Source organism: Camelina sativa, chromosome 15 (assembly GCF_000633955.1).
Source record: "Camelina sativa cultivar DH55 chromosome 15, Cs, whole genome shotgun sequence".
Lineage (NCBI taxonomy): Eukaryota > Viridiplantae > Streptophyta > Magnoliopsida > Brassicales > Brassicaceae > Camelina > Camelina sativa.
The window spans coordinates 19306503-19331884 of NC_025699.1; the positions used below are offsets into that span (position 1 = coordinate 19306503).

Genomic DNA, 25382 nt, shown 5'->3' on the forward strand with positions numbered 1-25382 from the left:
ATGGCAATAAATGTAAGTTCTTCTGTATGTTGTCCAAACAGCGTAAAACGTTAGATCCTGTCTTTATGTCATCTCATTTTTACTTTTTCCATAAACAGCTTGACGTCAAATGGATTATGCACTCTAACGATCCAATAGACAGAATGGCAATTTCTTGGAATGACGAGGTTGAAGATCAGCGAGTTGATTACATTTGCCAAAAAATCAAGGGCGGCCACGAGTTTAAGCTGGATGTCTGGCATGGAGGACTGGCGACTCTCCTACTTATGGGTATCGTACACGATCGACCTAGCCAACCGGTGGAACTACCTTCAAAACTGGCAACTAAGTCTACCCTACCGAAAACCACAAAACAAAACAAAGGCAAACGGAAACAGAGTGCGTCTGTGGGAGAAGAAAATGTTCCTCTCGATTCTTACACTGCACAGGAACTTTTATTTGAGGTTGACCGGAAAAACAATGAACACTTTTCCAAAATTCAGCAGGTGTGGGATGCCGAGAAAAGTCTTTTAAAGGTCGAGATTTATGATGACATACTCAGCACTTCGAGGAGAGAAGGGGTTTTATTTAGCTCACCACCTACCAAGGATCCATACTCGGTGGACAAGTTCAACCAATCAAGATAGGATAATTACGGGGTGGACATCCAAAACATTGTCACGACTATCAACAAAAAGATCGAAGACTCAGAGGTTAGCAACTACGGATCTAGTAAACAATATGTCTTTACCAGTTTTTACTCCCCATGCATAACTTGTATTAACATGCTCTGCCATCACATATTAGGAGGGGAATGATGGACTAAATGCAGACGCTCACAGTCCAAATAATGTTGATCTAGGCAACTCCTCTACGGATGAGGTTTAACATAATCACAAATGCATTATCTTTCTTATTTTACATATTTACACCCTAAATCCAGTACAATTACTTATTCATCATGAAAAAGATGCATCAGCTGATGAAGAGGACAACACAACGGAATCACTACTTCCAGAACAACATGAGGTAGTTTGTCTCTTCTTCTTTCTTTGACCTGATGGACGAGTTTATAAATGTTGCGTAAGTGAACAACTTTTTGACAGGACTCTGACTGGAGACCTGATGATGAGCCTGAGAAGCCGGTACTTTCCAACCAACCCAGTGATACACATGAGGCACCACACATCGTCATAGAGAATCAGGTAAACATGCGGAGGACAAATCATGCTGTTTAACACAACTTGTCCACTCTCATGTACTTATGTCCACCGGATTTTCATGAGCATGATACGGTTGACTCACCGGGGGACCAGGAAACAAACATGTCTGGCGGTGACCATTCTGACGCTGAGGAAGAGATTGTGTCTGAGGAGAACATTAATGCAGCTGATGGACATGCAGATGGAGATGCCAGTGGAGATACTGATGGAGATACAGATGCAGATGCAGATGCAGCTGCAGATGGAGATGGAGATGCAGATGGAGATGGACAGGATTTAGATGTATATCCTAATGAAACCAATGCAACAATTGTTGAGGTAGGATTGATGTGAATTAAATTAGAGTCCCATTATATTATAAATGTTTTTTGAACATTATTTACATTCATGTGCTTCCTAATGGTAATAGAATTTTACAGGTACCCACCAAAGCTAGTAGGAAACGTCGTAACCCTATTGCCGACCAATATCTTACTCCACTCCCGATGAAAAGAAGTAGGACAGTTCCTAGGCGTTATGGCCAGTGTTCTACTTCCCCGAGGGGACAGCAAGCTTCGGAATCAAGCTCATGAGACGATGTTTTCCTTCCTCTTAAAGTCATCAAACCATCAGTTCAGCGGAAGTTTCTCGCACAGCTCAAAGCTTACGACAAAAAGTATAGGCCACATCATACTATTTGTTGGTCTACCTTTCCCCTATATATATATTTCACAATTGATGGACATGATCATAAATTGATGGACATGATCATATTTTGCAGAGAGTACATTATTGATGGTATCAATGTCAAGCGCAGTTTCTTCACGGAGATATACACGCCAAAACACTGGGTTGATACCCCTGTAAGTTACTTCCGACCTTTCAAACAGTTTTGAATCAACTATATTAGTAATGGAGTTTTAATTGATTATTGCAGCACATGGAAGCAATGCTCAGCCTGATCTGGAGGCGTTATGGGGATAAGTTTCGCGATTCAAGGATAGCTGTCCTTGACACCTGGTTCTCCAACATGTTAACCATTGAATTACGGCGTTTCCAGAATTGCAAACATAAGGATACCTTCTCCTGGAACATCATTATTAAAAACTACGTTAGAGGGGTTGTCCATAACCGATCCGTGAGACTGGCATGGTACACCGACGTTGATACAGTTTACGTACCTATAAATAGGAGGAAACGCCACTGGGTCACACTAGCTATTAACCTGAAAAAGGCGAACATCTTTGTCCTTGATCTGTTAATTATCAACAATGGTCCCAAGAAACTCCCGCGCCTTATGAAGCATTTCATGGATTTGCTCCCGATCATTGTCAAAACTTTTGTTGACCCAGAATCGACGGACATCCCTCTGCCAAAGGTTTTAGTATGGCGAGGTTGGAGAATGTTTACCAGAATGAAAGGACCGGCGACTGTGGTCCTCTCACCGTCAAGTTTATCGAGCTCCATGCCCAAGGAGTAATGCCGGATTCCTTTACCGAAGAACTGGTGGACCAAATTCGGATGTCCTACGCTGTAGATGTCTACCAGGAGTTTGTTGTCTCCTTATAAACCCACAAATCTTTTGTTTTCTTTCCTTATGACACTATCGGTTACCTAATGTAATTTTCGTCCTTCCTTATCCTTTTGCTACTTATTTTAATTAGGACCCAGATATTTATGTAAACAAGTGGGTGGAAACTTGACCCACTGTACGACCCAGATATTTATGTAACCCAATGTAGGCGTGTTTCTTTATGTTTAAGTGGAGGTGATACCTACTTTATCCTTTCTCTATGCTTTGTACAGTTGAGGCAAATCACTCACGTGTCTGTTGCGTGTTGACAGTTTAACATCTGACAGTCCCTTCTTTTAAAGTCAACAGAAGATTATTTTGGCCAATATACCCTTACTAAATGTCATTAAAAAGGAATCATCTCTCTTTTAATCCGCCACACCCCATAAGTCTTCTATCTCATTCTTTCGCCTCTTTTCTACCCAAATTTTTCTTTAACAAAATGGGTCAGTATAGTTATTCTCAACCTTCATCTTCATCCGAGTCATCTAATCAGTGTCACTTTCAACCCTCACCTTCTCCTTCATCTGCTTCGTCTATTAGGTCTCGACGTTATGGAGACCCTACCTATGGCATACCTCAGAAGTGCATTTGTGGGAGTCATCTAAAAATGTCTACTAAAACTGACGAACCAAGCATTGGACGTATTGTCTATGAATGCAAGAAAAGTGGTGTAAGTATTTTCCTTTTTCAAATTCTAGACTTCTCGATCTCTCTCTCTATATGTTGTCCATTCCGACTCCCTCAACCATTTTTTTCTCCTCGCAAGACTGGTGGACATCACTATAGCAAGTGGTGGGACAAAGCCATTATGGAGGAGATACACGATATCAAGGCGATGTTTTCGGAGACAGACGACCATATGCTGCGGTTCATAACTTACACATACAAGGGTGAAAGATGTGATCCTCGCTCGGTCCTTGCTCGTGTCAAGTCAAATTCCGAACAGATCGACAACCTCCATGAGATGGTCGCAGAGTTAAATGCTGGGTACACAGACTTCAGGGCTTTTGTTCAGCGATTCCCACCTCCTAGCACACACCCAAAACGCAACCGGCCGACATATGCTTCTGTTTTGTACACTTTAATTTCTCTCCTTGTCCTTCTCTTCGCAGTTGGGTTTTTCATTAGGAAATTTGGATACTGAGTATCACCTGGCGAATATGTCCATCCAATGCGATGGACATATGGATATGTATTTTGTTGTCTACCCCGATTATGTCTACCCTTTTATTTTATTCGGAAAATTGTATTGCTTTGCTGTTTTAGTCCACCCTTTCTCGAGGGACATGTATTTGATTTTTTTTTGTCTATCTGTTATCTGGTTGTACAACGAATTAAGGTGTTTGGCTCTTTTATCTTCGGGTTTTATACACAAGTTAATGGTGGTAGACATTCTAATCCGGTAGACATTATTAGGATAGCCAAAAATATGAACAAAGTCAATAGGAATATAACCGAGGAACTTACAATCTTGATAGACATAATAAACCCGAGGGACATTACAAATTCAATAGACATTACAATTCCGATAGACATAATAAACCCGATAGACATAACTGCGATAGACATAACAAAAGACATTAGAAATCTGAATTATCAGTTCGCATGTCTACAGAGGCTAAAAGTAGACATAATACAACCGATAGACGATAAAAAACAGACCCTTCCAACCTAAGATACAAAAAGACTCTTCCAACTTAGATTCATGGAAGCCACCTGCAAAATAGTTTAGTAGCCTCTGTTGAAAAATCAACAATGTTTCAGTTTCTAAACGGTAATACCCATCCCAAACACATACATGAGATGCCATCTACAGAAAACATCAATACTTTGGAACCTTTCCTTCAAATCAGCTGCGAACAGGTTTTCCTGTTGTGTCCCACTCCAAAACATCTTCCACACTTGTTTGGTGTCTTCCTCTTTTTCCTCTAATTACATCAAAAAAAATTTGCATTAGATCACTTCAAAAGTAATCACAACCAAAGTTATCACTCATGAGAAACTTACTTTATGTTTTTCACCTTGTGACAATATCCTTTTCTTCTTCGACCTCACACCACCGTGTTTTATTCGAGGTGGATCAACAGCCTCTTCAGTTACAGCCTCTGGAATATCGCTATCCCATTCTTTTGGTACTGCCATAATGATTTGTTCATATTTTTTCCTCCACGGCTCAACAAAGTAGAACTCCCCAATGAGGCTGTAAATATCAATTTGCAGCACTCCTCTCACAGCTAAAGCGTGACAGCAAGGCACCTTTAGTACATCAAAGACACGACAAGTGCAAGTTTTATTCTGCAAGTCCATCTTGAAAGCAAGGCCGCGTCCATCATTGACTTGGTAAGTCCACTCGCTGGCTGATAGCACCCGGTAGTCGACCGCTTGTTCCAGGTGATCTATAAGTATTTCTTCTATCTCCGGGGTGCATCGTGTTTTTTTTATTCGCCAATGTCCTCCTACAATAAAATCACCTCATCAACATTGCTCGTATGAACTCAACCATCGACACGATCAGGTAATCAACAGTAGTTTGCATTGCTGCATTCAGCGACCCAGAAATGTTGCTACTCATTATATTGTAACAATCTCCGGGGAAGTGAGAATGTGTCCAGTGTGGTAGTCCAATTTCTGTAAGATACATAGCACACGCGGGTCCACGGTTCTCTATTTCTCTCCACCAATAACGGAAATCGCCAACTGTATATGCCCTTGCAGCTTTGGAAACCACTGTAGCCAAACCTTCGCAATGAAAGTTGTGCTTCACATTTCTAAATAAATGAACAGAACATGCCCAATGCTGCGCAAAAGGATACACTCTACGTAGGCCTGCATATATTGATGCATGTCTGTCAGAGACAAAGACTAAGCCTTCTTCATCTGGTACAAATTTTTTTCAGATTTTCAAAGAACCAAACCCATCCTCCTTCATTTTCCCCATCAACAACTCCAAATGCCAAGGGGAAAATTTGCATATTTTCATCTTGTCCACTCGTTGCAATCAAGCAACCTTTATACTTCCATTTCATTGCGGTGCCATCAATTACAATCACTTTCCTCAAATATTGATAACCAGCTATGCAAGCACCGAAAGCAAAAAACAGGTACTTGAACAATGCGTTCCCTTTTTTGTCCACCGTATTGTGCATTGCAGTCAACGTCCCTGGGTTCGTTGACTTCAGTAGGTGCAAGTATGTCGATAGAAACCGATAATTGTCTTCTTCATTCCCTCTAGCTTGCTCCATGGCCAGCTTGCTCCATGGCCAGCTCTTTTGCATTCCAAGCCTTCGTATAAGAAATTAGCACGTGTAATTCAGACAAAACAATATCAGGGAGCTCGCATGTTCTTGGTCCTTTCTTGCCATTTGCGAATTTGGCTTTTAGCAGATCTGCCAATATTTTTGCCGTTGCTTTCTCTCCATATCTCGACCTTGTCCCGACATCACAACTGTGCTTCATTGTCAATGTCTTTATTTCCAAGTTCATCGGATTGGCATGGGTTGTTGCATACACTCTCCAGCCACAGTTCTTGTCTATGCAATTCACTATAACTCTGCCTGGATCTGACTTACTTATCCGGAAACTAAACAGCCTTGTCATCGCATATAGGGACAGCATCTTATGCATCTCCTTTTTGTTTGCAAATATTCGTCCCACATAAAGACTGTCGGTCGCCATTTTTAATCCATATTCCTTTCTTCCTCTGGGGCTCCTCTCATATTGTCATGCACTGGAGGAGCATCATTCAGTAGATGAGGATCGTCTTCCCTTATTATTGCTCTGTTACTCCGTAAATAGTCCATCTCCATGATCCTTCGGTCTCTCACGCCCAACCCAGAGTCCATCTCCTCCAACCCACTACCAATAAATTCAGATTATTTCCCTATAACATTGTCACGCACTGGTGGTGCATCACCCATCCATGTAGTAACACCACGTAAGATGTCCTCAAAAGGCACTGGTGGTGCATCAGCTACCACCGATGGATTGTGTGTCACTATTTCCATCCCTGTAGTATGAATCACATCATCATGTGCGAGGCCCTCGTTCGGCAACTCCTCATCTAGCTCTATTCCTAACCCAAAACCAATAGGATCCATTGCCCTCTCCACCCTACGTTTGTAAGGATCCCATTCTTGCGGGTATTCTTTGTTAATCCATTCTGTCCACTCATCAAAATCATAGTCCTCCGAGTCTTTGAAACATGGCAATTCTACGAAGCTACCCGATGGACCACTTCCCTCTCCGTATCCTTTCTCGACTGCCCCTACTTTCCTCTTCCCTTGCTTCTCACCTACTCCTGATTCCTTGTGCCCCATCTCCGCACGATGGCTGTCTTCAAAATTTCTCAGACATTCTAACAACAATTCATCGGGGACTTCTGTGCTCGATGGACTTACACTGTTATCCAATACTGGGATAGACAACCCATTCGCTTCCCCATTATGTCCACAGTCAGTAGACATTAAATGATCTCCACCAGATGACAAATCGTATTGTCCATTTGGTTCTACCAACATCCCAGTCGTGTTTGTTTCATTCTCGGTGGACAAAATATTATGTCCTTCCTCGACGGTCGCTTTCTTCTTCTTCTTCAGGGAAACATACAAATACAGTCCACCACACTCTTCATTCTTCACTTTAAACTGTTGAAACTCAACATCACTGTCTACTGAAACTGGGGGCATCTTACCTTGTGTAAAGACAATTGTGTCTTCTGGGTGTCAAAAGCATAACTCCATGTTTCTTTCCTCTTCTTTGACACCCAAAACCTCTGTAATCTTGGTCTTCAACCCCACAAACGTTGTATCTTTTTCGAGAGACAAATATCTTACCATTTGTCCATGACGGACAGAAAACTTCCACATACCACCATCTACACATGTCCATTCACCCAGCAGGAGACACACTCTCCCGAACATCTGCATAATTAATGGAAAGAGAATCAAATTTTAACACAATCAATGCAGGGTAATTAGCAGTTGGCCATATTTAATGCAAGAACACCAATTTCTCCTAACCGACCATATTAAATGAAAGAGATATACATACATCCACTTTTCCGACAACCAACTCCACCTTCCTTTACCTACCTTTTTCTTCAGATCTGTTTAAGATTAGGAAAGCTTAGTTTTAGAAAATGGCAGCATTAACTCCATAAAACTCTTTTTAACACAATAAAAATCGAAATTTTCTGTCCATCTCGCAATAAATGCAGGTCCAATCATCATTAATGTCTTCAATTTTGAATTCCCCCGCCACTTCTTTTAGTCAATTAAGCGAGAGGTTATAATGATCTTTTCGTACTCTCCCTATCCCACAAAATTGGCATTTCTAAGGAGAAAACAAAAAACTGACCTTTGGTACAAATTTTTAAACGAAAATGGCATAATTAATAAAAATCCCTTTTGATTTTCGTTTGTATTAATTTTTTTCTTTTGAGGACTTAATTAGTGAAAGGTCTTGTTTGTCCAAAAAAAGATATGTCCATATGTATGTCTAGTGTATTGATCGTTGCAAATTAAAATTCGATAAAATAGTTGATAGAAATATAATGCATCAATGCAAACACAAATACAAATACTGGGATGTAGCAAATGGTAGCTAAACTGAATATTTAAATTACCAAACACAGCTACAGTTCTTAAATTCCCTTTGACCTATGAATTTGTTGTATTTTTCGTTGAGTCTCTTTCTTATAAAATGCATTTTTTTTGTTCAAGTTAATTTTTTACGAACTCGTCGATAGTCCATACTATGGATAGTGAATAAAACTACAATCACTTGAGAAAAAGATGATAGCTATCTTTCTCTTAAGAGTCAGCATCGTTCAGCCGTAGTTATTGACTTATTGTTTTTGAAAATTTTGGCTCGAAGACTGACAATCAATTGACGTGAGATTAATTCTAACACTTGCATGGTCTACGTTTCAGGAGATCTTAGATGAGTCTTTTTATCACACATAGCCATGAGACACCTCACCATTAGGCATTAATTAAATGTTAATGTACATTTCCATTTCTAATCAACTCATCCCAACCTGAACACACCCGAGACTCCACATACATTATCTACCATTGACAAATCTGTCCTTTATCAAAGGAATACAAATAATGTAAGCTTACTCGATCTGTTATCTAAACGGTTTTCTTCAGAATTATAGCTTTCTTTTTTTAAAAGAATCTTTGAGATGACCACTTTTGAAATATGGTAACAGAAAAAGAAAATTTATAATACTGTAGTAGATTTTTTAACCCCTATACATATTCTTTACCTTTCTTTCACCTTTATCGACATAAAAGATGAGAAATTTCTACATAATGTTTGTAATACGGGGCCACTCATATTTGTCTCTTTCTTCACTAACGAAACAAATTAAATACTGTCATTTCTTCTCTTCTCTCTCTTTTTCATTTTCTTTTTAATACATATATCCTCTAAATGAGTTAATTTGGACGGTGGCATAGAGTGATTTTTTTCTTCTTTTCTTTTTGGCAAATAAAAAGTTTACGTTAAGTAAAACTTTCTAGTTGTTATGTCACTGTTAACGTAACATTCGCGCATTAAAGAAGGGTTAGTGAAAGGGAATTTGAAAAAGTATTTTCCGAACAGTTCAATTCGTGGTTCTTGAAAACATATACTATTTAAACAGTTTAATACGAAGAACAGCCAAAATAACCGTAAAATCGAACATCAAATAGTAGAATGACGTGAAAAATAAATATGAATGTACGTATAAATTCTGCATGGTAAACCGGAAACTAATAAGGGATGAAAAAATCTCTTTCTTAATTTATTTAGCAAATCTTAATGATTACAAAAACTTTTTAACTAGCTTAGGAACAAATTCGAGTTTTCTCTTAGAATAATCAAGCCTATATAGCGTTCTTCCTGTGAAATTGTGGATCATTTTCTTATCAAATATTTTCTAATTTATGTGAAGTCGTAGTATGTTCTTAACTTGGCTTGCTTCTTTTTCTCGAGTGAAATTTTTTTTTTTGCCTTTTTCGGATTTTTAGTTTATCTTTTGTAGATTTAAATTTATTTTTCTTTTTTTTCTTTTAGGATGATGGTGAGCTGCTGATTAGGCTAATCTCCCCTATTATTCCATTTTCTTCTATGTATTTCTGGTTTAGGTTGAATTAACTACACGTTGCTCGATCTTTCTCCTACACAACAAAATAAACTGATAAAATATAAAAGATAACAGTGAATAATGTATATAAAATATATATAATGAGTGAAATTCAACAATGTAAGAGTATGTGCATTAGCGTATATATGGTCTGTCCTTCAGTAATAAAATCTTAAATTTAAATATAAATCAACGATATATTGAAGGAACGTTCCTAATATTGGGACGTATTTTGCTAACACGTGTTGGCGTCTAATTTGTTGTTGTTTTATGGGTAGGGTGAAGCAAAAAAAATCGAAGTATCGAGATCATTTCTTTTCTCTCCGAGTCTCTCTCTTTACTCTCTCTCTCTCTTTCATAACGGCGATTTGTTTGCTCCGGCCGATCTGAGCTATCACCGATTTGATTAAGGTTGTTTCTAAGCATAATTACTGACACAAACAAGTTCTTAGTGAATTTTGTTTTCTTACTTCAGTTATCCAGATGACAGATGATTGGAATGATGCAATACAGCTACTAAGTGCAAGGGATATGGCGCAAAAGACAGTAATCGGGAAGGAGCGGATCGTGTATAGTACAGATAGAGATATGATGGAACAAAACTATGAGACAGACGAGTGGGAAAGAAGATTCAAAGAGTTGGAAAAAACGGATTGAAATGTGAAATTCTGATTCATATCTGCTGCTTTGAATTGATCTCTTTGTAAATCTGATTCAAAATTGATCACTTTTGCTCTAATTCAGATTGAAAGATTCTGTTTGTTTCGAATAACATCCATAGTTCATGATTCTGTTTGAATTGAACTTACATGTTTTAGATTGTTGGAACTTGGAAGCAGACATTGTTTGTCGTTGTTTTGCTCCTTCTCTTGACTTTTATGAGTGTTGTTGTCAATTTGTTAGAGGATGAAAGAGTTACAATCTAGTGAGCCGGAGAAGAAGCTGCTTCGCTTGGGTGTAGAGACGGGAGGGTGTTCTGGTTTCCAGTATGTGTTTGAGCTTGATAGTAAAACCAATCATGATGACAGGTACTTTGATTTGATCACCTCAAGTCTTACTGTTACCATTCTCTAGAACAATCATGATTCATTCTGTTGCAAAACTGCATCACTCAGTTATAGTTGTTCTTGAACATTGCAGGGTTTTTGAGAAGAATGGTGTCAAATTGGTTGTAGATAACGTTTCATACGACTTCGTGAAAGGTGCCACAGTTGATTATGTGGAGGAACTGATCCGTGCTGCTTTTGTGGTAAACTAAACCCCTCTTTTTGTCATCTTTTTTTTTTCTTCATTGCATATATTAGTCATTAGAAAGCATTCTTGCATGTACCTGATGAATTGATAGGGGACAAGATATAATCTTGAAACTGCATGTTTTTTTCAGTAACCTTATGTAAGATTTTCTTTTGATTTCTGTTTAATGCTTTGGTGTTTAGGTAGCTGAAAACCCAGCCGCAGTAGGTGAATGCAGTTGTAAAAGCTCATTCATGGTGAAACAGTGAATCACTGAATCTGTCTTCTTTACATGGAGTAGAAACCACGTTTGATCTTTTGTTTATTACATGTATAATGTCATAACTAGGGAAAGATACAAAACTTTGTAGGCTTCTAGCTCAACAAATAATTTGTTCATCCTATTTTTAAAGAATAATGGAAAAGATTTATACAAAGAGGAATCTTGTATCTTCTCTTCATTTACACAACAATTTGGTCTCTACCTGCTCTTGATCATACTTCATAGATCTCAAATCACAACTCCAGCTGATGATAGTGAGTCCTTGTGAGTACTTAACAGAGAAGAGCGGCTTAACTCCTTTAGCTTTCCCTTCTCCACCAAGAACACTCTCTGCGCCATCATCACTATCTCCAGTCTATGTGCAATCACAATTACTGCAAACATAACAGCCATGAAACCATTTGTAATCATCTCAGTGATGATCCACTTCAAAGGTCTTTTAGAATTGAAGAACCGAATATGTGCTTTGATTGAGCATATTTGGACTAACTTTGGACATCTTCCAGATAATGAAAATTAATTAAAAAAAATTTATGAATTGAATAAAATGTTTGTTTTTATCTTCGATGTTTGTATGGTTTATGTTTTTTATCTTTCATGTTTTAATTGTATAATTTGTTTTTTTCAAGTTTTTGTAACTTTGTAATTTTCTTATGTTTTTATGTCAATGTTATATGTTTTATTTAAATTAAAAGTTTAATATGTTTTTACTTATTTATTTAAATAATTAATTTTTAAATTAAAAATACTATTATTTTTTCCAGGGGACCAACTGTGAAGGACACCAATGCTCATACCAAACTTAAGAAACTCTCAAAATAAGAATAAAATATTTGAAGGACCAAAAATTTTCCTTGACCGATGCACATGACCTAACAGAGCAAAATGCATTTGGTACCATGTTATCGATCGAGCCGAAGATATGAAGAAGAAGATAGTCAAAATTTTCTCTATTGCTGATCGAATACTAAACAATCCATCATATGTTACAAAAAAACTCCCTTATGCGCCAAGGAGTTGTTAAGTGGTTTTAATTAGTGGTTAACATTGAATTAATAGTGCACATATTTGAGTGAAGTACGAATCATTTTATGATTATTTGGAAAAAAATGACACCGTACGAGAAAAAAACCACGTTGCTCAGGTTAAAAAGTTGCGGAAAGTCTTTTCGCCCGGTTTCTAATTCTTGCTTATGATTCATATGGTTATGAGCTTATCGTATTACCAGTCTCTAACTTTAAATAATGTATATTGGATGACCCTAGATCTCTCTATGCGCAATCTGCTATGTTTTGTCGGATATGTATTAATGATAGTTCTGAGTTACGAAAAGTGATTGAGGCCTGTTCTTTTTCAATTCTCTGAATGAGCGGCTGCGACAGAAAAATAGGCAAAACAGCTCATACTAATGTGAAGAGGAGTCGCTGATATCTTGTGTTTTTATGTGATTTTAAAGCTTAATTATTCATTGTTTTGTGCATATTCATGAGCATTTAGGTTGTTTAGGTTGCATTTTGCATCAAGTTTGGTATCTCAGGTGTTGGAGTAGAGATGTACACGAAAAATGTGCTTTGGAGCTAAATAAGTCAAGAATTAGCAATATAATGGAAGACACACATTTTGATGCGCACAAGATGATTGATGATTCGGAACCAGTCTGCAGTCCCTCAAAGATCGACTCGTATGAAGACCTTTCCTGGGGATTTAGCTCTGGAGTTCTTCACCAAAGTTATTGGAACTTGAGTAAGCTTTGCAATGGAGGTAATTTCAGGACAATCGGATGTGTGTGTAAGGAGTTATACCTGTTTTAGTGAGCGTATATACAGCCAGAACTGGAGATCAGATGGACCAAAGTGCGAAGACACACGCGGCCACACCACTCGGCCAAGCCTTGGACGATGGAGTTCAAATGGTTGAAGGTGCGAAGACACACGCGTCCACCACACGCGGCCAAACCAAGGCCGAGGGAAGACATGCGGCCACACCACTTGGCCAAGCCATGGCCGATGGAATTCACATCAAGCTTGTTTTATTTTTGACCCGGGTTTGATCCAGTTTGTTTTGGGTTGACCTAGGTTCTCTTCTACTCTCCTATAAATACTCTAAACCTATTAAGGAGACTCATATCTTATATTATCTCTTGTTTTAGTAGCCACTTAGGGTTCATAAGCTTGTTTACTCTTGGTTATTGAATCCTTTTTATTTCCCAGTTTTAATAGCAATTTTTTCTTCTAATCTCTCAATCTATAAACTCTTATCATGATTTCACAAAGATCAAACTCTTTCCTTTGTGTGATCATGATGATGAGTGAGTAGATCTTTTAAGAACTTTGGGCTTGATAGATTAGGGAGATAGATGGTTGATCTTTGATGTCTAGGGCTTTATTTATGCATTTCCTATCTTGATTAGTGATAATAATGCTAGATAGCTTTGATCAAGCTTGAATTTAGACTTTAGGTTTCCATGCCCACATGGTGTTTGATGAAATTCCTGAACCAAACTTTTCAAGAGCTTTGCATTCCTAGCCAATGGAAATTGATGATTAGGATGCTTAGTGGTATTTGAACTTGTTCTTAATGCATGTTTGTCTTGTGATTACCTTTGGAAATTGTTGATTATCACTTAATTAGCATAAGATCTCTATCATGGAAATGAATTGATTTGCATAAGTGTTCTAGCCATAGGATTGATCTTGATTGTTACTTAGGCATCTAGAATTGATTAGCTATCTCCCAAGTCAATTACCTTGCCCAAGGTTCTTTTGTTAATTCTTGATTTTCAGTATTATTGCTAGTTGTGTTCTATTGTCTTGAGTTTGCATTGTCTTGTTTACTTTGTTTGAATCATTTTGTTAGCTAAGATTGTGATAAAAGAACTTTTCCTTATTAAGAATAGATTAAGCATATTTTTGTATTCTTGGTGTGTTGGTTAATGCAAATTGTGGATTGATAATAATTGATACAAAAGATACTACATCAGTCGCTGCTGGTGTGAAGAAGAGTAGCTGCACTGTTCAGATGAGCTACTGCAAGAATCGCTAGAAAATCCGGCGACTTCTCTCTCCCCCCTGTGACACTTTTTCTCACTCTATCAGACACGTCCGCATCTTCTTCTTACTTTTTCTGTTGTCATTTTGTTTTTTAATTACCGTTATCACCACCGTTTTAAGTTGTCGCCGTCGCTCATTCCGCGACTTGAAAACAAACTGAGCTTAAATGTTTTACAAAAGATAATGAACAAGAGGCGTATCATAATTGGAAAAATAAATTTATATTAAAATTGTCCTATAAAAGTTATAAAATTATAGTTTTAACTAATTACTGTGACATTAGAAAGAGACTGTCCTGTGCGTACGGCAGGCCAGTCTATGCTAAAAATTTTCAACATGATTCAAATTTAGATTTTGCACCATATTAATATATTTAACAGAAAAAAAACTAAGGTTCTTGAAGTGTAATAGTTGCTAGAAAATATATATGTATATTACAATATAAAAACAGATCAAACATTTGTAACAAGTTATATACATACTAAAAGGATAAACAACAGTAAAAAATTCAAATACCAAAATTAATTATACAGGAAATTTATTTTATAAAAGTAATATATAACATATATTTTTATTGATTTATGCATATATAATAAAATAGTAAAATAAAAACTACAAAATATGATTAAATGCGGTGCTTTTTAAAAATCAAATTTCAAATTCTGGGTGCCTTTTTCCAATCATATTTAGTATATTGGAAAAAGAAATTATAGAAAAAAAAATTATATGCCGCGTATAGCAGATTTCTATCTTATATATAAAAAAATTTATAAAATGATGCATGCTACTAAGGATTTTCTAGGTTTATTACAGTTATAAGTGAATATGTGTATAGATGGGATCCAATTTATTTTTAAAATTAAGAAAACTGGTTAAAACATCTCCATTTGTGATAAAACTGGAGTGTTTTTAGTTAGATTAAAGTTTTTAAAATGTTGGAAACTAATAGAAAAATGATATGTAAGATAGAAAATGTCTAACGAAATGTCTTTAGTATCTTCTCTAAAATACTCTTCTCACTCTTCGAAAGAGTCCTAAATTTATATTAAAAGATTATTAAAGATATCCGGTGTATATAACCAATATAATGGAGTAGGTCTAATAGTACTTGAAATAAATAAAAAATATGGAACAAAGTATTACGAATTTACGATAGCTGTGTGAGATACCGTGTCAAAAAAATAGTTAAGAAATTCACGACTCACGTCCAAGTAAAATGTATCTAGCAAGGATGGCAACTACATGTCTACACTCAATAACTTCGACAAGACTCATCTCCTCTACGGATGTATGAACCCTAATTTACGTTTAGGTACCTCGCTCGGATTAGTTGGATAGATAGTTTGATAACAATCTGGCGCCTGCATTAACTATATAGCCAAGCAAATTTCCCAATAAAATCTCCATTTTTTGTCATGACCAATATATAGCCAAGCAAAATTATTGAGACCTTTAGAGTAACTCCTTCGTAGTTACTGCATATTGCTCCTCTATAGTCTACTTAACTCATTATAGTTACTCATTTTCACTGAATATAGATTTGTCTGTCGGCAAAGATTAGAAGGGATATATTTAACAAGTATCAATAGAGACAACACTGTGGACGACTTTTCTGCCCACATAATAATAAGTAATCCATTAATAAAGGAATTCTAAAAAACTACAAGGCTACATGTGTTATGTGTACGAACGAATGCGCTGTGCTTAACAAGTTTGTAGAAATATCTAAAAGACTAGTGGAGTAAGCCGTTTACGTAATTCCAAATTTATTCCAAGAACGGACCATAAAGGGACCCGACACATGAAACACGTATACATATTTTGATTCTTATCTCCTCTCCTTAACACTTTGTTTTGACTTTTCTCATTCCCCCNCCCAATAAAGTCTCCATTATTTGTCATGATGAATATATAGCCAAGCAAAATTATTGAGACTTTTAGAGTAAGTCCTTCGTAGTTACTACGTATTGCTCCTCTATAGTCTACTTAACTCACTATAGTTACTCATTTTCACTGAATAGATTTGTCTGTCGGCAAAGGTTTGAAGGGATATATTTAACAAGTATCAATAGAGACAACACTGTGGACGACTTTTCTGCCCTCATGATAATAAATAATCCATTAATAAAGGAATTCTAAAAAAACTGCAAGGCTACATGTGTTATGTGTACGAACGAATGCGCTGTACTTAACAAGTTTGTAGAAATATCTAAAAGACTAGTGGAGTAAGCCGTTTACGGAGTTCCAAATTTATTCCAAGAACGGACCATAAAGGGACCCGACACATGAAACACGTATACATATTTTGATTCTTATCTCCTTAACACTTTGTTTTTATTGTAGCATTTATTTGACTTTTCTCATTCCCCCCCTTCTCGTTTTCTATAAATAGAGGGCATGCAGCGTAGCATTTTACTCATCACTTGGTTTAACATACTAAGAGAGTTATAAGAAGCTGAGAAGAAAAAATGGCTTCCAAGGCTTTGATTCTGTTTGGTCTCTTTGCAATTCTTCTCGTTGTCTCCGAAGTGTCTGCGGCAAGGCAGCCAGGTACGTAAATTCTATTAACACATTTCAGTCTATAGTATACTTCTTCCTTTGGAGGCTATATAACCTAAAAAAATAAAAAAAATAAAATATATTATGCTTATGAGGCTAATAGAACTCTCTGTCTCATCTAATTATTGGTGCTTACTAGAATCAAATTAAACATACTTCACTTAATTATGTTGTGGGTTTCTGGTATATTTTATAAAAAAATTATATAGAACGTATAGTCAAAAGCTTTTTAATAAAGAAGGAGCACTTCCGAATTTATATGCATATTTGAAGTTAAACATAAAATGCACATTTGCACGTGCTAACCATTTTTGCTGAAATATTGCCAGTGAGTGAGGAAACTGTGCACCCTGATGGTCATGGTGGTGGCTACAACAGTGGAGGTGGAGGAGGATACAACAGAGGAGGAGGAGGAGGAGGATACAATAGAGGAGGAGGCGGAGGAGGATACAACAGAGGAGGAGGAGGAGGATACAACAGGGGAGGAGGAGGAGGATACAACAGAGGAGGAGGAGGAGGCCACGGAGGAGGAGGATACAACGGAGGAGGAGGATACAACAGAGGAGGAGGAGGAGGCCACGGAGGATACAACGGAGGAGGACACAAAGGAGGAGGAGGAGGCCACGGGGTCAACGGAGAAGGAAAAAACTAATATAATGACCAACATGCAGGAATGCATCTATAGATACGCTTATGTGTGTGTGTAACAATAAGTAAATCATGGCGAATGTGTAATGAAAAAGCTTAAGAATGTAATGTCTCTGTGTTTAAGTGTAACCTTCGCTATTTGCATAAATAAATCGTTTGTAGTTATTTCTTTCTTTTTTTTGTGTGAAAGAGAGTGTTGTTTAATTATTCATACTCTTAGTTTTGGATACAAAATAAGTCTGGGACTGGCCAATGAATTGCTTTTGTTAATGCAAAAGATCATAAATTCTAAGGTTTGATAACTGGTTGTAAGATATATATACTTAGAGAATACATAAATCATGTTATTGCAGTAAAAAGTGTGAACCAATTTGCAAAACCAGCTTACTGAATTTGTGTATGAGATATTATTATGCTTAGTAAAAATATGCAAACAATCATAATTATAAGTACATATGTGTTTCATGATTATAACTACAGCTGCCAAAAAATATAATAATAAAATGATAAATGCATATCAAATTAATCATGGCATGCAATGTAATGTATTAACAACATTGTAATTTTAAATTTGAAAACAATTGTAGAGATACAGAATAAATTGTGTTAAATATACTACTTATAAATTCAATATACAGAAAAAAAACATATAGTAAATATTGTAATTTTTCAGCCACAAAAATTTATGAAATCATTGGATAATATAAATTCAATATACAAGGTCATTTGCACATTCCAACTTTAGAGGGGTCTTATATTGCTCCTATATAATTTATGTTCGAAATCAGTGAGCTGAACCGGTACAACACTAGTGGACGACATTTCTGTTCAAAAAGCAACAAAAACAATATCTATATGTGTGTGGATGCGCTGTGTTTGAGAAGTTGATAGAATATTTAGAAGACGGGGTTGCATTTATGGAGTTTTGTATTTTCTTTGAATGAATCCAACAACCAAATGGCCACGAGCCCACGACACAATCAACCCATGCAAAAACTTTGACACTTCTCTTCTTATCACTTTGTTTTTGATTGTGATAAAACACTGCCTTTGATCTCATTCCCTCCACCTCGATCGTTTTCTTTTAATAGAGGGAAACATTTGATCCATTCCATAATCATAGAGTTATTAGGAAGTTGAAGAAATGGCTTCCAAGGCTTTGGTTCTGTTGAGACTCTTTGCAGTTCTTCTCGTCGTCTCCGAAGTAGCTGCGGCATCCGGAAGGGAGTTGGGTATGTAAATTGTTTTGTTTCTCTTTTATATTTCAGTCTACTTTTTACATTACAAGCTACTTGAAAGAAGAGATATATATTCGTGATGCAAATTTGAACTAACGTACCATTTGATAATATTTCAGTCGACATGTTTAATCCTTACCATACGCATCTCGACCAACTCAAACTATTTAGATGTTTTGTACGAATTATATAGTCGATGTAGACGCCGTTTTTATAAATCCTTAAGAAAAAATTAGAGATCCACATTTAGAAACATATGTTAAAAAGATTTTAAGAGAATGTTTTCTTAAATAACCGCCGAATTAAAATAGTGTTTTTTTTGGACAGGCACGGTCAAGCAAGAAGACGAAACAGTGCAACCTGATCAACAAGGCTACGGTGGAGGCTCTGTTCCCGGAAGAGGTTATGGAGGAGGAGGAAATATCGGAGGAGGTTACTGTCGCCAGGGCTGCTGCTACAGAGGTTACCGTGGCTGCTTAAGGTGCTGTTCTTATGCTGGAGAAGCTGTTCAGACTCAGCCTGGTCACTAAATATACAATATATTAACCACCATGCGGTATGTGTCTGTATGGTTATAAACTTAATTATAAATAAGACATGGTGTGTTTGTACACAAAAAGGGGAGGATATATTTGGGAAGATAAAAAATACTGGAATGAAGTTTCATACTGTATTTATGTGTTTGAGTTCGAGTTCTAGTTTGTGCCGTTTGCATAATAAAATCGTATGTAGTTAGTTAACGTTATCGTTTCGTTCACCATTATGTAACAGTGATATATGTTATTATTATTCATACTCTTAGGGTTGGAGAAAAAAAAAAAATAGACGTACAAAACACAACAGATCCAACAACAAATTCAATTGATGTGTCTCTTTAGAGTTTAATTAGCCTAAAAGCATGATGAACGTTGAAAACTAAAAATATTAGGTGATGATGACAAAGCTAAAATTATAACAGACGAAGATATTGACATCCATCAACACCAAAATGAGAAGGTAAAGGTTTATTCTACTAGGGATTTTATACTTTATCAAGATAAAAGTCTCACCATGTGAAAATATTAATTGGATTAAAACCAATAGGGTTTAACTAGATAGACACCGATTTACTAGAGTGGTTTTTTTGAATAACAAATTTCTATATTATATAGTAGGGTTTATGGGAATTAGAGTATATTTTTTCCTTCATTCTCTTTAAAATTTTCTGGTTTGTACTCTATATATAAAAAAACCTTGAACGTTTAATAAAATTATCGAGTATTTTGATCAAAAGAATCGAAGGGCCTAAAAAACTATTCAGATAGGATCCTATCTAGAGTTTTATCAAATAGGTTAGAGATACTTTCTTTCTTGGTAACAAAAAGAAAAGCTAGATGGGATCTAAAAAAAACAAGGGCAAAACCAAGGGGACGGTGGCAAAATAGATTCTTATATAGTCCAAGTTCATTTCGGTAGGACGTGGCTCTCCAAAACCTAATGTCGTAGGTTCAAATCAATATGGTGGTGATCTTGAAGGCCACTTAAGGTTCCATTTAAGTATAAGTAATTTGGGTAATTATGGATATACCCTTTTGATGACGTAATTTCTAATAACAGCAAAATGGTTATTTGAAATTAAGCAATTTTTTTCTTTAAAAAATATAAACTCTTTATTAAACTGTATAAGGATGGTACAAACAAGTTAACCAGCCAAAGAGGTGGAACTGTATACAATCGATCCAACGACTTAATTAATAGAAACATAGTGAGAGAGCTTATCCACCGCAGAGTATTCCTTTCGCGATTGACATGGCCTAAGGAAGAGTTTCGGAGTTTCGACATCCAACGCCAAATATCATTTAGCAAGGTCCCCAATCGGCATGGCCTAAACAATTAGTTTTTTTTTTTTTTTTTATGTGAGAAAATCATTCTTCTCATATTCTGGATAAATATATGTAATTTTAAATCTTATATAATAAAAAAAGGTTTTCCTCAACTTCTCCTAATAACATGATATCTGACTTATTATATAACTAATACATATTCTTCCATTATTCTTATTCTTAAAGGCTATTATTTTTATGTTTTAATATTGGGCTTAACCAAACAAAACTAAATACAGGCCCACCAAATAAATCGACAGCTCTTACAAACGAACATGTACTCACCTTCTCACCTTCTCCACCATCGTTCCCAACAACTATCACCTCCGATGTAACTTTTTTATCGAGCCTTTGTTGTTTTTTCTCGGTGCATACGCCACTGGTCTCCATCCTTTGCTGCAAGCTCTTTGGTCAGCTTCCCCGTGAAGATCTCTTAGATTCCATCGTAGTCATATTTATTGGATAATTAAATTTCGTCTCATATATAGTTCCCATTCATTGAACAGTAACTCACCATCATATATGTTTGCTGCAAGCTCTTTGGTCAGCTTCCCCGTGAAGATCTCTTAGATCCCATCGTAGTCATATTTATTGGATAGTTAAATTCGGTCTCATATCTGGTTCCCTTTCATTGAACAGTAACTCACCATCATCTATGTTCTCTTCCCTCTGGGTTTTTCCAAAAATCTCTTAATCCTTGGGTTTCTTTGGTTTAGTTCTCCTACTTCACCACCAAATTCTAAATCAATTCTGGTTTAATGTCTGGGTCAAGATCCCAAACACCTATTTCAAGTTTTGAACTGTATGTGACATTAATCCTGTCCAAAATCGTTTTCAAATTGTTTGGATTCAAATTTAAAAATTCAAAAAGGGGTTAAGATTCGCACCACCAATTAGAATCAAATGAACCGTTACTATGATTACGTTATTTTTATTACTTATTACAAACTTTAAGATAATTAAAGAATTCCATTGAAGTATATCCTTCATTTTCCTCTTTACGTTTTCCACCCAATTATAACGTAATCAAAATAATACCAAACACCTATGATTTCATGGTCATTAACAATTCATTCCAATCCATGATTACTCTCCCTCAACCATTGCATTAAGTTTTCTTTATGAACTACAACACTGGTATCTAGGATTGTTGTTTGGGTCATTCATATTTGGAAAGTTCAAAACTTTGGAAGAAACAATATCTTACTAAGTCTTGAATGTCTCCTTCTAGATGAAAATGTATATTATCTCCATTATTTTTGTTAAAATATTATGATTTTTCTGTTTTTTATTTATTTTTATAATAAGAAACTCTTCCAGAACCTACCAATGCACATAGTCTTATAGCTTAATGAAGCTAGCAGAACTTTATTATATAGAAGCCATAAAATGGAATCAATGGATATTGAAGGCTCAGCTAAAGTCTTCTCAAGATATAAGAAGGTAGTTTCTTATATAAAATGATTACACGTCATGTGATTTTGCCTAATAATGTGACATTTAACACTCTATATTTTTGACACATGTCATTCTCATTAATTTTAAATTTTTAACATTCTATTTTTTTTTTTACTTTATTTTATTTGTATTTTATATGGTGTATAGTTTGTTAAAAAAATATAATTGTTGTATAGTTTGCTTTTTGAATTTCAACATTGTTATAAAAATATCTTCCTTCCATTTTTTAGTTTTAGCATCTAATATATTTCATAATGAAATCATACANAGGGTTAAGATCCGCACCACCAAATAGAATCAGATGAACCATTACTATGATTACGTTATTTGTATTACTTATTACAATCTTTAAGGTAATTAAAGAATTCCATTGAAGTCTATCCTTCATTTTCTTCTTTACGTTTTCCACCCAATTATAACATAATCAAAATAATACCAAACACCTATGATTTCATGGTCATTAACAATTCATTCCAATCCCTGATTACTCTCCCTCAACCATTGCATTAAGTTTTCTTTTTAAATAACAACCTTTGACGACACTCACTGATGTGACCCACGGACTCGGCTATGGATCAATGGAGGAGTGTGTCTTCGGTCAAGTCAGAATCGGTGGGACTTTCCTCGGCCAAGCATCAAGGGTTCGAATCCAGAGAGGATTCAAACGACAGAAACGAGAGTTGAGGAGGTTCCAACGAACGGTTTGTGAAAATAGTCGTGAAGCCTTCTCGGAACGTACGGACGCGGCTGAGCGGATACGGCTAATGGCAGAACCGGTGGGAAACGGAGGTGGAAACGACGCGAGATGGTACTGGGAAGTCTCGAGGACTGATGGTGAAGAACTCGAGGCTGGCGGAGTGGAATCGATGATAGACTCGAGAGCTGGCGGAAGAGAACTCGAGATTGGGACGGTGGGACGAAAGAGATGGGCGATGGAATAAAGGTGGTTTGATGCGACGACACAAGAGGGTTGGCTCTCCTCTTGATACGGTCAACTAAGAGATTACAAACCCGGTTTGTGAATCTCTTAGGGTTTCTCAAGAGCCAAGTCCCGGACTTAGGCTAAGGAGAGAGGTGAGACAAGAACAAAGAATCTCTCTTTGTGAAAATTTCTATTTCTTTCAAGTCTGATTTTTACAATGAGGGTTGATGCCTTTATATAGTGAGGCTTACATAAGGAGACTGTAAAACCCTAGAGACGTGGCCATGATCTAAACCATACACATGGCCCAAAAACAAAAGCAAAGATAAAGCAAAGCAAAGACCAATCCAACAGTCAAAGAAGGTTCAAGAAGAAATTCAAAAGAAAAGAAGGGAAGGGGATAGGGTGGCCACGTCATTGGCTGAACGTGGATAGGATCTTCACTTCCTTGGCTCCTAAGCATGTCAATAAGTGTTTCCAAGTCATGAGCCAAGTGGGATCAAAGTGGAGATGCACTAGAGTTTGCTGCCTCGTTAAAACCTCTTTGGTAAACCCATTGGGACAAACCCAAAGTAGGAAAAAGAGTACAGCTCCTTCTAATGGCTTAGGGATGTCTTCACACTGGCGTGATGGTGAAGACACTCAATTCAAGCTTCCCAAAGCTGGTCGCGGCTCAATGTGCCTAAGTGGTGATGCTATCCTCGGGCCTTTTGTGCGTAGGTTGAAGCTCGGCCTTGAAATACTCAAGAGGTGACTTTGTCTTGTTCCTCCAAGTTGATTCTTCTTTGGTCGCCTTGTTGGAGCTCCCTTGGTCGCGTTGAGGCTCCTGGGAGGGTCGCCGGTGCCTTGGCCGCGTTCGAGATAGGCGTTCTGTCCATGTCCGATGCTTCTCGGTCATGCGTCTCGGAGCCGTCCGGGACGTCTCGGGCGTCTTGGTCAGGGGGTCGAACCCGTGATCACATCATTCCCTCCCTCTTCTAGAAGTTTTGACCTCAAAACTTTGCTTTTCACCTGATTCAACATAAGAAGACCCAAATCAGTAGCATCACAAGTTCATTCGCGGCTTATTACCGGGATCAAAGGAAAATAGTAGAGCCTTAAGGGTAAAGGATAGGACTCCCCTGATAAGGCTAGCGGTGAATGGTGTTTTGATCCCTTCGTAGGCCGCGGTAGGTTGTAGACGCTCTCCAGGATGCCACACATAGTTTTGGTCCGCACCAAAGTTGATCAAATGCATCGCCATATGACCTTGTGCGGTAAAGGTCTTGGCGCTAAAAGTGGAGAGAGATGGCTCGGTCTTGGCGACTCCCAGCTGGAGCGTACTACTTGTAGTAGTCAATAATATCACTGGATGGACAGACCTTTCAGTGGCCATCTTCGGTGGCTCAGCTTGCTTGAAACTCTCCATTATCAAGCAATCGTCGGTTATGGCGTTACACACACGGCCTGACTCCTCTTTGACCTCGCCTAAAGCTTCGTCACGCATTCTAAAAGGAGACTCTTGCAACACGTTCTGCTCTGAGGGTGGTGGCCGAACGTCAAGTCGGTCTTGGTCGGTGACGGTGACGACTTGGCCTTGGCCTGCGTGATGATCAATACTAGCTCCTCCGAATGTGTAAGGTTCACGGTCAGGAGGTTCGGCTGGCGCCTTTACGAACCCGCCTGCCCCATAGGCGTGCTCCTTATTATCCGTCTCATGCTCAGATTGCTTCGTCGAGGAGACGTCCTCAGCTAGCTTGGTGCACGGCCTAAGATCCGTTCTTGACATTTCCGGGCTTGTTCTATCCTCGGCGCTAACTCTTCTTTTGACCGGTTCCTTGTGCAGCGTGAGCAGGTCACGGTGCTGAACTGGCGGCACAAAACTCCTTGGACTTGGTAAGGTCGCGGCGCTGACCACTTCCTGGAATGGTTCCTTGTATCGTGCTAGCGGCTCGCGGAACTGCACTAGGGGCGCATAAGTACTTGACCTCTCGGCAGGGGCCGAGTTACGGCTTATTCGCGGGGACGGCATAGGAACTGGTGCTCGGAGTTGAGTTGAGCGCGCATACGTCCTGCTTGGCTGCTCAACATAGGCCGAATGGTGCCGTGATCGCGGAACCGGTGTAGGCAGTGGCTCATAGTACCGGTGCCGTGGAGTCTGTCTTTGCGTAGGAGCACTTGGTGACCAGGTAGGGATGCCTTGATTGCGACCTTGGTGACCACACGAGCTTCTCTCGGCCCGTTGACGAACTGTTGTTGAC

At 37.6% G+C, this 25382-nt stretch overlaps 4 protein-coding genes across 7 annotated transcripts; 3 read left to right on the forward strand and 1 right to left on the reverse strand.

Moving 5' to 3' along the window:
* Window positions 5225-5999, reverse strand: LOC109129127. The gene is made up of 2 exons (XM_019236768.1): window positions 5642-5999; window positions 5225-5583 (listed from the first exon to the last, which is right to left on the reverse strand). Exons 1-2 carry the CDS (start codon window positions 5997-5999, stop codon window positions 5225-5227), a joined length of 717 nt encoding a protein of 238 aa, XP_019092313.1.
* LOC104747190 (iron-sulfur assembly protein IscA-like 2, mitochondrial) lies at window positions 10199-11567 on the forward strand. 4 transcript variants are annotated; one of them, XM_010468776.2, is made up of 5 exons: window positions 10199-10300; window positions 10365-10549; window positions 10793-10917; window positions 11030-11138; window positions 11326-11567. In XM_010468776.2, exons 3-5 carry the CDS (start codon window positions 10796-10798, stop codon window positions 11389-11391), a joined length of 297 nt encoding a protein of 98 aa, XP_010467078.1. In that variant the 5' UTR covers window positions 10199-10300; window positions 10365-10549; window positions 10793-10795; the 3' UTR covers window positions 11392-11567. The 4 variants fall into 4 exon arrangements, with proteins under 4 accessions (XP_010467078.1, XP_010467076.1, XP_010467077.1 ...); XM_010468774.2 differs by having other exon boundaries at window positions 10373-10549; XM_010468775.2 differs by having other exon boundaries at window positions 10380-10549.
* On the forward strand, window positions 16866-17507 carry LOC104747191 (abscisic acid and environmental stress-inducible protein-like; the record flags this gene model as incomplete). Its single annotated transcript, XM_010468778.2, has 2 exons — window positions 16866-17005; window positions 17344-17507. Coding segments are annotated over exons 1-2 (246 nt in total), but the record flags the coding sequence as incomplete, so codon positions are not given.
* Window positions 18579-19645, forward strand: LOC104747192 (glycine-rich protein 3-like). Its single transcript, XM_010468779.2, has 2 exons — window positions 18579-18894; window positions 19228-19645. The coding sequence occupies exons 1-2, from the start codon at window positions 18807-18809 to the stop codon at window positions 19428-19430; spliced, it is 291 nt and encodes a 96-aa protein (XP_010467081.1). The 5' UTR covers window positions 18579-18806; the 3' UTR covers window positions 19431-19645.

Coding starts and splice junctions, on each gene's coding strand:
- LOC109129127 (XM_019236768.1), bottom strand. CDS start 5,999: ATGGAGCAAGCTAGAGGGAATGAAGAAGACAATTATCGGTTTCTATCG. Junction 5,584..5,641: donor TGAAAATCTGAAAAAAATTT/GTACCAGATGAA, acceptor CAATATATGCAG/GCCTACGTAGAGTGTATCCT.
- LOC104747190 (XM_010468776.2), top strand. CDS start 10,796: ATGAAAGAGTTACAATCTAGTGAGCCGGAGAAGAAGCTGCTTCGCTTG. Junction 10,918..11,029: donor AAAACCAATCATGATGACAG/GTACTTTGATTT, acceptor TGAACATTGCAG/GGTTTTTGAGAAGAATGGTG. Junction 11,139..11,325: donor TGATCCGTGCTGCTTTTGTG/GTAAACTAAACC, acceptor TTTGGTGTTTAG/GTAGCTGAAAACCCAGCCGC.
- LOC104747192 (XM_010468779.2), top strand. CDS start 18,807: ATGGCTTCCAAGGCTTTGGTTCTGTTGAGACTCTTTGCAGTTCTTCTC. Junction 18,895..19,227: donor GGCATCCGGAAGGGAGTTGG/GTATGTAAATTG, acceptor TTTTTTGGACAG/GCACGGTCAAGCAAGAAGAC.